The sequence below is a fragment of the Sander lucioperca genome, chromosome 17 (genome assembly GCF_008315115.2).
Source record: "Sander lucioperca isolate FBNREF2018 chromosome 17, SLUC_FBN_1.2, whole genome shotgun sequence".
NCBI lineage: Eukaryota > Metazoa > Chordata > Actinopteri > Perciformes > Percidae > Sander > Sander lucioperca.
Window position 1 is genome coordinate 25,324,763 of NC_050189.1, and position 14,614 is coordinate 25,339,376.

At 40.8% G+C, this 14,614-nt stretch overlaps 1 protein-coding gene across 13 annotated transcripts in view; it reads left to right on the forward strand.

Annotated features, from left to right (window-relative positions):
* LOC116039874 (serine/threonine-protein phosphatase 2B catalytic subunit alpha isoform) overlaps positions 1–14,614 on the forward strand; it is a 79,382-nt gene that overhangs the window by 13,770 nt on the left and 50,998 nt on the right. For all 13 annotated transcript variants that reach the window (XM_035993618.1, XM_035993621.1, XM_035993619.1 and 10 more), the window contains exon 2: positions 14,399–14,599. In XM_035993618.1, the coding sequence (XP_035849511.1) occupies positions 14,399–14,599 (201 nt within the window). The remainder of the gene's footprint in view (positions 1–14,398; positions 14,600–14,614) is intronic.

Consider the following 14,614-nt stretch of genomic DNA (forward strand, 5'->3'; position numbering starts at 1 on the left):
TTATGTTTTGTTACGCGTTTTGGGATTTTTAATAAAAAATATATATTGCCCGATATATCAGAATATCGGATTTTTTCGATATCGGCCTTAAAAATCTTTTATCGGTTGGGCTCTAGTGCATATGTATGTTGACTGTAGCAGGCAGTGAAATTGATAAAAACAGCAACATTTAACAACAAATCCCAGGTGCAAAATGTAGAACTAATTTGCTTTTGGACCTGACCATTTTGCAAATGTTGCTGCAAAGCTGTCCAGTTTAATTGTGGTAGCATACTGCAATATATTTGTACTTTGCTGTAATGGTATCATTATAGTATTGAGTTTCACATGTTAAACTTAGTAGTCAAGCTTTTGAAGTCAAACCTTTGGTTTTGTGACAACTGCAACCCTAGCTGAACTGCACACAGCGGATCTGTATCGTGTCCAGCCACCCGTCTGTATGTCACTACACACTCATAGAACAAGCCACCAACAAGAACGCTTTGTAAAGTGGCTGTCTGTGCTCTGGTGAAGCTCTCTAGGGTTAGTGGGGACATATGTTCTCGATAGACCTGTTTCGTCAGTCCTTCCCAATACAAGTGCCAGTTGACAGCATGATGGAGAGTGGTGAAGGATTCACACAAAGGTGGTTCTGTGCACGAGTAGGGACAGGATTTTGTCCAGACTGGAATCCAAATGCGCCTCCCAATCCTTTCTTAGCTGCCTGACCTTTCTGTTTACCATCTGAAGAAAAGGTTGAAATTGTAGCCTTGAAGCCCTGCAGAAAGATGCCATCATTGAGGCCAAGACCAGACACGTGATAGCATAGACCTTATGGGGTAGCCTGATTTACTTTAATTTGATTTATGAATGACAATTTAGAGTTGTGATCAGTTGTAAAATTTGAGCTCACTGAATTTTTGACTCACTTTGTGCAGTTCCACAAAGAAAGACTAAAGCCAACAGCCAGTTGACCCAGTGAGCACATTGCTTTGCTTTGCATCAGTGTTAGCTCATGGTCTTGCTTGGGAGCAATTAAGGATAAACCAGACTAAATAGGTGCAATCTCAGATTCACTTGTCCAAACAGCAGCAGTCATATATCTTTCTCTCTTATTGTCTGTACACTGCCAATAATGGTCAGAAAATGTTAACAGCAGCTGACTGTCTGCTTGTTGTGCGAGGGCCTTAAAATGACAAGTCAAGGAATTAGTCATGTTTGTCATGATAGCAGTCTTTTAGGTGTAGTACATAACACTGGGGAATATGCAGATAAGTGTGGCTAGGAAGCTGTCTGGCTGTAATGTGCCACAGGTTCCATTTGTGGGAATAGCTTGCATACACCCGAGCATGCACCCATAGCACCCCGTCTTCCAGATCCTTTCTGCCTCCTCCATTGTTCCGTCTCTGCTATGCTCCAAAGCTGATTACAACGCCTTCTCTAATGAAAGCTAATCCTGTGTCACGGCATTGTGGAGTAGGAGGAGGGGGGCAGGCCTCAGCATGGCAAAGCTAGCAGGGAATATCTTCTTCAGGGCCTGTCAGAGTGGCTTTCAGAGGAAATGCCAGAGAGTGTTAACGTCTCCGCAAACCTGGAAAGCTGCAGTGTTTTACATTGAGATTGAGCTTTTTTTGTGCTGGCCTGTTGGCCCCTAACACCTTTTACACAGTACTGCCCAAACTTTTAATGGCCTGCATAATTCACTTTAACTATGTTAAGTCCAGTCATTCATCATAACTTCTTAGTACAGTAGTTGGAACGGACATGTCTAAATTACTTCTCTTCAGGTCTGTCTGACCTGTGTTGCACCTTTACCTGTACTGAAATCTGAACCCTTTCTTTCAAACACTTCCTATGTACTTGGTCTAATTACACAGAAATATTTACACATCGGCCCAGTTTCGGTGATTCAAGGTGATTCTTGAATGTATTTAGCCTAGGATAAGGCTTCACACTAGTCAGGAAAGCCAGCACTGAAATCATACCAATCGCACTTCTTGCTATAGATTGCTTGCACTTTTGTTTCCATGAAGTAAAAAGGAAATCCCATCCTATTTACAATCATTTGAATTTGCCAAAGTCTTTATATATTTGTATGTATTAGTGTAGTTTGTCTTCTAGAGATGTTTTTGAATTTTATTTTGATGTATGGGGCAACTTGTATAGAAATTGCAGTGGTGTAGACATTATAATGGCAAAAACTGTATGCCACAGTTGAAAGTTGGATGAGCTAAGACGGTTTTAGGGATGCACTAACTGTTTCTCCCCCAGTTCCAATGCTGATACCTCAACTCAAGACAGAGTACCTAGCTTATACCAGTACTCTCTTTTTACCAAATTACGTGTTCAATTAATTTAAATCATTTTAATGTAAGCTAACGTGAGGCCAGATATAGCAATGGCCCAAAGAACTCTGGCCCGCAATGACCGAAACACTGAATTTTATGACATTGATAAAGAAACCTAATGCAGATTGGTCATGTCTTGGCCGATACCAGATCTGTTTATTAGTCGGTATCGACACCAAAACTGATTCAGCGTCAGATTGGTGGATCTCTAGATTTCAGCAGCATGCTTTTAACATGATTTATGATTTAGCTAAATGTAAAAGCACTGAAGCAGAAAGAATCACTGATATGATAAAATGCTCACATATTTCCATCATTTTCCTACATTGACCATACTTACTATTTGAATCTTACATTGCTGAATAAAACATAAGCCACCCATTTTGCTTAGTGTCTTGATCAGTTGAAAAGTAGACCCTAAAGATTCCATCCAAAAAGCTGCTATAGCTAAATACTGCCACTTTTTGCTTAGAGAAGAAATGATAGCTCTATCATGGTGTCAATATTTAATAAGGCTTTCACAGTTTCACAGTGGACTGACTTGACTGTCTGTCGTCAGGGTGTACTACAAGTTGTGTGAGAATGGTAAATCTGCAGGGAAATCCCATCCCATCCCATCCCATGAACTGTGATTCAGGGAGTGGGTCGTTTTTGAGAGACTGACAGGTAGGGCTGGGCGATAAAACATCTCGATATGGGAATGCGATTAAACGCAGGTCGATAACGATGATTAACTTTGGTCATATTTTACTCGATATGGATGATCTATCACACAGCAGAAATAAACGCCATTCCATTTCAGAAGGTGGCGGTAATGCACAGCAAAAGTAGTTTGCCAATCACCAAAAAATGTCAATAGTAGAAGAAGAAGAAGTTTTTGGCTTGCATGTCAAAGTACACACCCATTTCCTACGCAGAGCATTGTTTGAGCTTCCGGCGGTGAAGAAAATGGAAGAAATGAGTGGAACCGAGGGGCATGGGCACGAAAGCAACGGTGAAAGTGAACTCCAAAGCTGAGGAAATTGTTGACAAAAATGGTAACACAACGTCAATTATATGGAAGTGGTTTGGATATCTCAAAAGTGACGAAGCGCAGATTAACACAGTCTGCAAAACTGACCAAGATGGGAAACACAACCAATCTTTTCTGTCACTTGAAAAGGTACCATCCCAGCGACCACACCCAGAGTTTGAAAATGCGGGCCCATGTTTACGTTAGTCCAACGTCTTAGTGGTTCTTCTGCTGTTAGCAGCGCTAGCGGGGCTGAAAAACAAATATCAATCGTGTCGTCTTTTGCGACCATTGCACCATATGAAAAGTGAATGTGATAGTAGTCACAGCTTTTAGTTTTAGTTACATTATTTGCATTTACATTACTAACTTGTACTGTTTTGTTAAGGCAGATAAAGCATATTTGCAAAGTTAAATGTTATTCAATATATTCTTTTATCACAAAATATATTCTAAACCAAGCCATGTTTGCACAGTTAAATGTTACATTATGTTATTTTATTTTTTATGTTAATAAACTAGATTCTAAAGTCTTAAAAAAAAAAAACTTATGAACCCTCTGGTTTCTTCAGGCATCAGTCATTATCAGGATACTCTTCAAACTGGCAGCATTATCAAATTATATATCGTGATAAATATCGATATTGATCAATATGGAAAAAATTATCGTGATCTTATTTTTTGCCATATCGGCCAGCCCTACTGACAGGTGCTCTGTACCCAGCACACTTTTTTTCTCCTTTCTCTTGACCGTGTGTGAATGCATTTTTATTTCATTGACTGATCATTTCACTCTCCCTGACTCATGCACCTCCCCCACTTCAGCTCCAAATCACTGAAGTCATTTACCAGCCGTGATCCAGGGCCCTGCCCGGCCTCTCGCTGTGTCATTGATCGGCTGCTACATTGATGGCTCGCCACACACCCCACCACCCCCCAGAAAACTAGTGTAGGAACATCCCTTAAAAAATGCCTATCAACCCCCCACCAAAGCATCCGCCGCCTACTCCCATCTATCCATCCTTACATACATACCCGTACATTTATCCATCCCTCCATTCACCCACGCCAGCCTCCCACGCTTCAGCCCTATCCTCACTAATTAATCAGGGACTTACTGTAGTCAGAGTGCTGTCTGTGCAGCGGTGCATTTTGATCACCTGCTGCTGCTAACGCTTTCTACATCTCTCATGTAAAATCTGTTGAGCCAGCAGCAGGATTAACGTTTGCTTGTCACTCACTCTCAAATTGCTGTTGCCCGGGTCTCTAAATCTCTGCTATGGGCTATTTTCTGTCAGAGTTTGATGGTCTTTGATAACCCTGACAGCCATGGCAGGATGGATGCAGGTCTTGGGTGTATTGTTGGCTTGTTTAGTGTTCGACCTGTCTATCTTAATAATGAGGATCCCGAGATAACTGTCATTGATGGGAACCTCTGTGGAGACAGCCACATGTTGTTGCAGTGAACAGCTGTAGTTTCAGATGCACCATCACACTTCTTATGTTTGTGTTCCTCACATTCTGCTATACAACAGTGGAATATGTATGATAAGGCTTCTGCTCCTATTTCCAGCCTTGGATCTAACATGCTGCCGGCGACTCATTTTTAAGCCAATAGTTTGATGGATGAAAGATTAAAACTGAGACTCTTCAATGCTGTTTCCCTGGCAACCCTTTTTACTCACTTGTATCTAATATCTCTCCTGTTTGTTTATGCGATGTAAAAGCTTATACCGCTGCAGCAGATGATGATGGTCAGCAACTCCAGTCCACTGGTAGCATTTAATGAAAGTTATGGTCATTACTAGAGGTGTTGAAATTAATCAAATAATCGATGCATCGAATCGTGGACATGGACGATGCTACATCGATAATCGGCCGGGCCATAATCGATTATTTCTGTTTACAATTTAATGTAGGCCTAACAACCTTTCTGTTTACATATTCTGTTATGTTTTGCACATTCAGTAAGTGCCATGTGCTCAGTGCTGTAGTTTTATGCATCCAATTTATTTAGTATTAGAGCACTGCAGAATGTTTTGTTTTTGAAGCTGGAAAAGCTATGAATTAAATATCCTATATGGCTTTAATAGAAAAATGTATTTGACGCATCGTGATGCATCGAGATATCGAATCGCTGACATGATAATCGTAATCGAATCGGGAGATCAGTGAAGATTCACACCTCTAGTCATTACAGCTACAATTAGCTATGAGATTGACCACAGGCTATTGACTACATTGAAAATGTGCAGTTTATATGCTTTCGAAGCTTGGGATGTGTTCTGTACCAGTACAAACAAATATTTTTTGTCTTTCTTAAATGTGAAATAGTTTAGGGTAATGTAATTTAATAAATAATTAAATATCCAAGTTGCAGCAAGTATCAGGGGTGAAATTTAGATAATTTGCATACACGTATAAATATAAGCACACAAATAGGTATAAGTAGCCTCAAATTGAGAATTTGCGAACATGAATTTACAGAACAGAAACGTTATTCCGCAAAATAAAAATTGGGGTGACAAAGATAAAAGCGTTGTCACTACCTGAAATAGATCCCCCTTTTTTTTCTTCTTTTTTTGCAATATCAGAATTAAACTATTAAACCCAAGTGGCCCATTTAAATTGTACAGTTTTTTTTCAGTGCATTACACAGCGGCGTCCGTGCTCCATGTAACCAAAGCTGAGCAGCAAGGAGGAATGCTGACACGTGTGGTATACTCGCTGCAGCCGACCTGTCGAGCGCCAGTGTGACGTCATGGGAGCGCCGTAACTGTTTATACTCGCGTGTGGTGGTCACTACACTAGTTGCACTCTTCTCCTGAACAGAGGTGGCGCTAATGAGGAAAGCCTACCGACTTTGCTATTTCTACGGACTAGAAGAAGAAAAAGGTAAACAACGACAGAACTGGCAGCAACAACGACAGAACTGGCAGCAGCATTGACGTCAATGCTTCGATTTGATTTGATTTTTGGAACGTGTTGCAGGCATCAAATTCAAAATGAGTGAATATTTGCAAGTTAATCGTTTGAACATTAAATATATTGCCTTTGTAGTGTATTCAATTGATTATAGGTTGAAAAGGATTTGCAAATCATTGTATTCTGTTTTTATTTACGTTTTACACAACGTTCCAACTTCATTGGAATTAAGGTTTTTAACTCAACTTATCGTATTAGACTATGATAGTGTGCTATTAATTAGAGGAAATTAAGTCATTTGAAGGCTCAATTTTGTAATTTTAGGGCATGAATTATTAATTACAGGGAGCAAATTGAGTAGTGCAGGAGCACAAATTATTAATTTGAGGACACGATTGATAATTTGTATGCACAAATGATTAAATAGGTTATCCTTAATACCTACTGGGCTCTGTAGCATTACTTGCCTTCAGGCACAATGCCCCTGAGTCTTTGTTGACAGTTCTGCTCTGTCCCCTTTTGCATTTTTATTTCCTCTGACGAAGCCAAGTGTTCTTTTTCCTCTGTCTTCCTTTTTCTCTCTCTTTCTGTCTGTCTGACTGTCTCTGGGAAGAAGAGTGCCATAGGCTCTGCTTTCCTTCCTGCCTCAACCACAGAGGTAACCCCTCCATTCCCATACTGCGCAGATATATTCGGAAGACTCAAAAGCACTGAGCTTCAAAGCTACGCTCTGTTAAGTGTGTTCAGGGCTGGCTTCTATCCCTACTAATGCATGGTAAAGAAGTTCACGCCAATTTCTAAGTGACCTTTTCACCGTTAGCCCTCAAGCCCGCCTGCCTTTTAAATCTCCGGTCTGTCCTCGGTGGCCAGATGGGAGGCTTATATGTTCTATAGGTGGACTTCCATTTTAATACGTTTTCATTTAACATAATATCTTTGCTGTACAGAGTCACAATTACCAATACTAGGTGTATGGATTCAGTTGTGCTGCTGAATCGGCTATAAAATAAAATAATAAAATAAGGGCTACCTTAAAAGACCAAATTTCCCTTGTTGTCTTCGAGTGCAATTCTTTTATTATCCATTAAGGCACACAATATTGCTTTTCTGAATCTTACATGTGGAAAATGGTGTATTCTATGCTGACTCAGAGCCGTTTTGACTCGTATTAAAAGAAAGAAGGTTGTTGTTCGCTGGCTTAGCCTACCATTCATTTCTGTTTTATGATTTCTTTGCTCAAGAATCATCTCTAAATTAAAATGGCAGCCTCCTAAAAACAATTAGGATATTGCAATACACAATTTCTACTGTGGACTGTGGGCGTCATTGTGTAACTGGAATTTATATTATATTAATTGTATGTAAGGGATGCATTATTTCTATGGACTTATGAATTATTGATTGACAGTGTTTAGGCTTACTAGATGTGTTGGAGAGGGAGGCACCAATTTCAGCCCTGACATTGACATCAAACTGGTTTATCCGGTGTGTGAGGTAGACCATATTGCAAATAATTTATCATCTCGTGAATTAGTGCATTATATGGTTCAGCTGCTGCAGTTCTTTGTAGTCAGCAAAGATAGCCTTTTGCATTATGCATGTCAGGTAATCAGCTTCTGAATGGACTCCATGGTGGTGTAATAGTGAAGCAAGGAAACTGCTGCCAGATGACATTTGAAGTCGAGGTGCTTTCTGATGTACAGCATGTCCTTTGTTTCCTACCGCCTACAGAAGTCATGCGTTCTGTTCATCCTGGACTCCTAAACATATCCTGCTCTAATTAAATGCGTAATTGAATTAACAAACCGAGGCTATCAGTGGAGAATGACTTGCACACTCTTGGTGCCCTATTCAATACTTGGCAGTCGTCCTCTGTGCGTTCACCACACGCAGTGGATGCTTTATAACTAAAAGGCTTCCACCTGAAATAAAAGTCTGAGTGTGATTGAATTTTTTCATTTCTGTACTGTCAATAGCAGATTCATCTCATGCATATAGTGCAGCTCCATTATACTGTTCTTTCCACATTTGTTGATGTGCTACTGGGTGTTTTTCTTCTTTATGTGTGTTGCCTATTGCAAACAAATACTTCCACATACCCCTCCACTTTGGTTGTGTTGTCTTACCCATGGATGGATTACTGAACAGGCCCGTATTCTGCAAATGCAAAGTGTCCCAGAAAGAGACCCAAAACGACCACAAAGAGACTAGGGGTAACGGTTCACAAAAGTCACATGCGAGTCTGGTACAGCACAAAAAACCCAAATGCATAAAGATAAGTTTCTTGTCATTTATTTTGAACATAACGTAGTGCAAGTGTCAGAGATGGACAAAATCATTTAGTGGGGACAGAGATAACATTTTGACAGCTGGCGACTTTGGTTTACTATTTTCATGATAAAAATAAGGAACATTTCAAACTTCGGTATTACACTGTACGAACACTGAACAAACTTTCCCAAAAGGTCACAATAGGCCATAAAACTAAAAAGCATTTCTTATGCTATGAAATTGAAAATACCAAAATACATGGAATAATACAAAATACTTGTGCATCAAGAGTGTTTCAATTAGTTCCACCTTGGCTAGATTTAAACAAAGCACCCAAACATTTTTCATTCCTGTGATCGGCACATCTGGGCGATGCTGTCGAATGTGCGTTAGCATGTCAGATGTGTTTCCTTACACATACCCTACAACGGTGGAGCAACGCTGACACACTTTCCTTGTCTTATACACAACTTTCTCTCTCTGTTGCTGTTGTAGCTGACCGGGAACTCGCTGGCGGTTCGTCCAGCTCCAGCATTTCACTTGCATTCGTTATGGTGTGATTGACTCACATGCCAATCCGTGTGTTGTGCTAACCTCAGCATACGTCTCTAATGGCGTACAGCTATTGGGACCTTTGGTTCCACATTACGTGCATCAATTTCCATACCATGTTTTCTACATGAGGCTGTCTGCACCAGACCGTGACCTCCGTACCATGATGGTTCGGTACAAATACACAAACTGTTACAGCCCCAGAACAAAACACGGAACGTCCACAAACGACACGGCTGCATGGTTCTGTGGTTGTTTTGTGTCTATTCCAGTCTGGGTGTTTTGCATCGTGTAGGAGTTGTTGGGGGCCTTTTACATATCTGTGCCAAGGAGCCCGTTGTGTCATAATCCGTCTGGCACTGGTATTTACGTACCATTTGATCAGATAGTGAGTTTCAACTTCTTGCTAATTCTGCCAGCCACTTAACCTTGCCCGAGGATACAGAGCACAACACCATTGTTCGAAAAAGGCAAATGGACCAGAGGAATTGTGACTGCTGTTTTGTGCGTGTAAGGAAGTAAAGATCAGTATCGCGCTTTAGATCAGACAGCACGCTGCCTTTGCATAACAACGTCTGACCACGCAGTCAAATTACTTCTGGTATTCTATGCTTTGTATGAACTGATCTTTGTTGCACTCGCACATAGTTCTGGAGTCTTTGTTCGGTCTCAGCTCCCTGTTGGTCATGCTGAGATTTCCACTGGCAATGCTGAGTCTTGGGGGAGGAAAATTGCTGGTGTGGTGGCTTGTCTGGCGGAAGGGGGCAGAGGGTTTGAGGTGGACAGTGACAACCCGAGTCTCGCCCACACTTCGCGAGGGCTCCCGCTGCATCATGCACCGTCAGCAATTTCTTGGGGGTCAATTTGGCATCTGATGGAAAAATGCTGTGCATCGCGGGATTTCTGGCCCTGGAATTGTAATAATTTATTATGGGTTGTCGCCTTTCTCGCCAAGCAGTCTGCTGTGTCTATACGGTTTTTAAAGGAATTCATTTGTTTAATCAATTCCCACTTATTGGCCACAGTCCCAACTCAGCTTGGACAGTGCTGACTTAATACAGAGGCAGTTATTCGCAGATAGCTTGCTCTTCATGGCCGTCTGGGGCAGCCACAGTCAATGTTTACTAAAGGTATTGCTGTGCAGTTGATAAAAATAAACCACCATGGCTGTTAGTTGTGGCACTATATCGATATATCGATTGACTGGCCATATTGTGTGAGCGGCGCTGTATTACCACTTTATCAATAAAAGCACTTCTTAAACAATTTCTGATGTTGTACAGACATGTTTTGTTGTTTGTTTTTTGCTCAGTAGTTGTCGTCTGTATTCCAGAAATATCTCCTGAATGTGACTGTACTGTTGTTTATTCTGTATTTCTAATGCAAGGTGTAGCACACACAACTTTCAGACAGCTGACAAGGCCAAGAAGGGAGAAGATCTGCAGGAATTGTAGACAGGCCTGCCAGTTCAACATCAAGGTTGCACTCCGTGTTCTTTGCTAAATGAAGTCAGGGGCTGCCTTGTGAGCTCTGCAGCAGTCCGTCTCACTCGCTCCAATTAGGCTGATCTGTCCAGCACCATACGACTGCGCACCTCCTGCTGTGTCGTTCCTCCGAGAGATCACATAAACTCTGAACTACATCAACCTGAACATTTCAAGTTGCCTGTTTCTCAGCAGTTTCAGATGCACTGCACCCGGCGTCTCACACCTGAATGTCTTCTATACTCTGGGATAGTTACTCTGCTCACGAATGTTGCGTGAACAAAGGTGGCTGCCGGGGTTGATGATCTAAAGCTTTGTGAGTTCAAGACCTAAGACTCGGCGCTAATCCACCGAAGAAGGAACTCATTAAATGTTGCTATAAACCTTGCTGACCAACACGAGATAGTACACTTTCATTAGATCAACTTTAAAGTTCATTTAGCACACCCTCCAGACATTCAGAGGTTTAGTGGTCTAGTAATCTTTAAACCTTAAGGCTGATGGATGGCTTTAATTTGTATCTTGGAAATTACAATACTAATCTGAGACAAATTACCAGGTAAAGTTAAATCAGACTGCAGATTTGTTTTTTTCATCCTCTCTGAACCTCTCTCACTTTCTCATCATTACTCTCTCATGCGAGATTCGAGGCTGCAGTGCAATTTCACAGTTACATAACAGAAGGGAACAGAGAATTGGAAAAATTTATGAAGACAATGGCAACCGACTAATTGAGACCGTTTTTAAGTTATACTTAGGTTTCAGGCCGATAGCCTCGGGTCAGCTTAACTATAAAGCTCTGTATGGAAGAATAGATGCAACAATTGCTGTGGGGGAACATTCTGATACTGCTGTTTGGGAAGAAAAGAGTTGAGATTTTTTTTTTCTGTTTTGACTAACAATAGCTCATATTTGAACGGTTAATTACAGCAATGACTGACAAAGATGTGGCCCGTTTTTTTTAATGCCATATTTGACATCACCATTTTCTTGTTCAAACAACGCAACAAAAGTTTGATGATTGTTCGGTCTTGACTGAGTTGTTAATCCACATTATGCTTTTTCCTTTGCTCAGGACTTTTAATTTTTGTCATGGGGGTAACGCCTTTTTTTCTTTAGAGCGTAGAACCAACCATTACAATGTGTCATGTAATGTTTTGGCAGCGGTGGGTGTTACTCCTTTTAATAAGAGGGTTGTTAGAAATTCCACAGGGGAAGAGTTCACAGTGTTTCCATTGTCAAGACCGTAGGAAATGGAAGGATGATGTGTTAAAAGGATGCCAGGGTGCCAACAACCACAGCTTTCACGCGGGTTATTTCTATTAAAGAATAATGTTATTCCTCAGTGTTTTTTAACGTAAGGATGTGTTATGTTTTGTCACTTCGGTTCGAGCAGATGTGGTCAACATCCACGGCTACTCCGATGCTACCAACCATTGCGCTGTTCTTCTGCTGCACTGAACTCCAATCTTCTGCAAAAGTGCTATATATTCAACTCAAAGGCTGACATTGGGTCACATGGCGATATTTTAACAGTTTGAGTGATGCCGATTGTTTTTCACGGAAACAATATTAAATAACCGTTACAACCATTAAATATGGGTTTTACCCCATGTTGTTACCAGCTACCTCTCCACACAGAATGTGTTTTGTTTTTTTGCAGAGAGAGTTAATAAATAACTTGGTTTAGTCTCATGAAGCTCCGATTCAAGAGCAGTGTGGTTGCGGCAGACTGCATTGGGAGTTTACCTGTCATTTCAGTAATGCCTAATTGGCTAACAATGTGGCCGAAGGAAAATACTGTAAGCACCGTACCCTCTGCCCTTATCTGACAGTTCTTCACATTTACATGGATGTCATATCATGATAGCCAACTCAAATCGATACCTCTAATTTGTGACTTAATATTTTGCAGATTCTTGACCTAGCTTGTCATGTTCAGTTCTTGAGGAAAATAGCCCCCCAAACAGGTTCTTAACAGTTCACACGAATGTTCACGCTGTATGTCTCCAACATCTCAGGGGCCAGTGTGGTGTAGTCGTACAAGTCAAAAGCCCCAAGGACCTGGCCTCGGGCTACAGTTGCACAGCAGGTGCTCAGGGGAGGCCAACCTGGGGCCTTGGGTAATTCTATCGCTCTATTTCTGAATGCCCCATATAACTTGTGGAGATTTAGGCTGATATTGTTTTAAAAGATTTGTTGAAGCACATGGAGTATTTATTTGGCTTGAACATAGTTTGTGTTAAGAGCCCATTTTGGTCATAAGTATGCAGATGGTGGCTGGAGCAAGGAGGAAAAATAGCTTACCAGCATCATAATGTTGACTTTCAGATATCAGAAATAGGTTTCCACTTCATCTGTTGTTGGCTTTAGGCAATGTTAAGAGTTTTATCTAAGTGGATCAAGCGTTATATTTTAGAATGAGTGTAGAGAAATGTATACATTCTCATCAGTCAGATAGCCTGCCTCTTTTGCCTTGGGGATTTAGACCGTTTAGTAATGCTGAAAATATTCAGGGGTACAAATCTGCAAGTCCAGTTAAATCTGCAACTTCAACATACACCTGTTTGAAAGCTTCAGATACTGTAGTTGAGATCCCAAATATCGTCTGTCACTAAGCATAGTGTGACACAGATAAAGTGCAGGTCTGATTACCGCTGATGTCACCTTTGGGAAGGATGGATGTTAACGCAAACACTCACACACACATAGCCATCAACTTAACAGTATTTGCCACTGGCTTAGTGCATTAGTCACACCCCGTATGCTATGTGCCAAGTCTGCATATGGACGCTAATTAAGAGCAAGTCTTATTTTTTTGAATCTGCTGAATTTAAAAGTCCACAGGATGTGGTGTTTAATTATGTCCTTTTTGTACCTTTGCTGTCAGTAAGTAATATGCTCATCATGGGGTTGTAAGAAATGAAGTATTAACAGACTAGGCTTTTGTTTAGGCAGAGTCCACTAAAAGTACCTTTTTAAATTATGGTTTTTTATTAAGTTCCTTTTTACCTGTTTGATGTCAGCTGCTAAAATGGCATTGACACGAGGTCTATTTTAAAGAATTGCATTGTGGGGTTTCTGCTCTTTTGTTACAAGACCACGCTTTCCATTCAATGTCTGTCTAAAGACTCACTGGGCTATTTGCATATAAAATGTGCACCATCTATTTCTTTGTGCTGTGATTAGATTGGAAAGTTCACTGTTTTAAATGAAAATGCATGCGAACAGCTTTCAGGCTTTTTGAATGCATGGCTTGTATCCAAACATTGTTGGAACACATTGGATTTCTGTGAAAAGCTATCCTTTATAAGCCACTAATTAAATTGACAGTAACAGAGATTTGTTGTGGATTTGTTTAGTCCAATTTCCACGATGCCTTCAAGGCTCTCCGAAATAAACATCATTTTACTCTTTTAAATAATTGTGACCGACAAATAAGTAAATGCATGTCACACTGAAGATGATGTCTCTCTTCTTCTAATCACGCACATAAAACTGAGCATGTTTAAATATAGAAGTTGTTACATATGCAAGATAATACTCAATATGAAAGGCTTTTTATGTTAGTGAAAGCGTTTTTCTTCTGTGCTTCATTTTCAAAGTGTAATCTCTCTGGCTATGAATACAGGCAAGCAAACTAGAAACTGTGTGGGTCTGTACCTGCTAATCAAACAGCTTAAATTCCTTTTGCCCAGTGGTATGGAATTAACTGTATCTTTTATAAGCCTTTTGTCAATGAAAAGTATAATAAAGCGCTGTAAATATGTAATGAAAGCAGCCGTAATGATGTTTTTTTGTTTTGTTTTTGTTTTTAACCCTTGCAGCTGTCCCGTTCCCTCCCAGTCACCGACTGACGGCCAAAGAGGTGTTTGACAGCGATGGGAAGCCCAAAGTGGACGTGCTGAAAGCGCACCTAACCAAGGAAGGCCGTGTGGAGGAAGCAGTGGCCTTGAGGCTCATAGGAGAGGGCGCTACAATCTTGCGTGCAGAGAAGAACCTGCTGGACATCGAGGCCCCTGTGACAGGTCAGTAGTCTCATT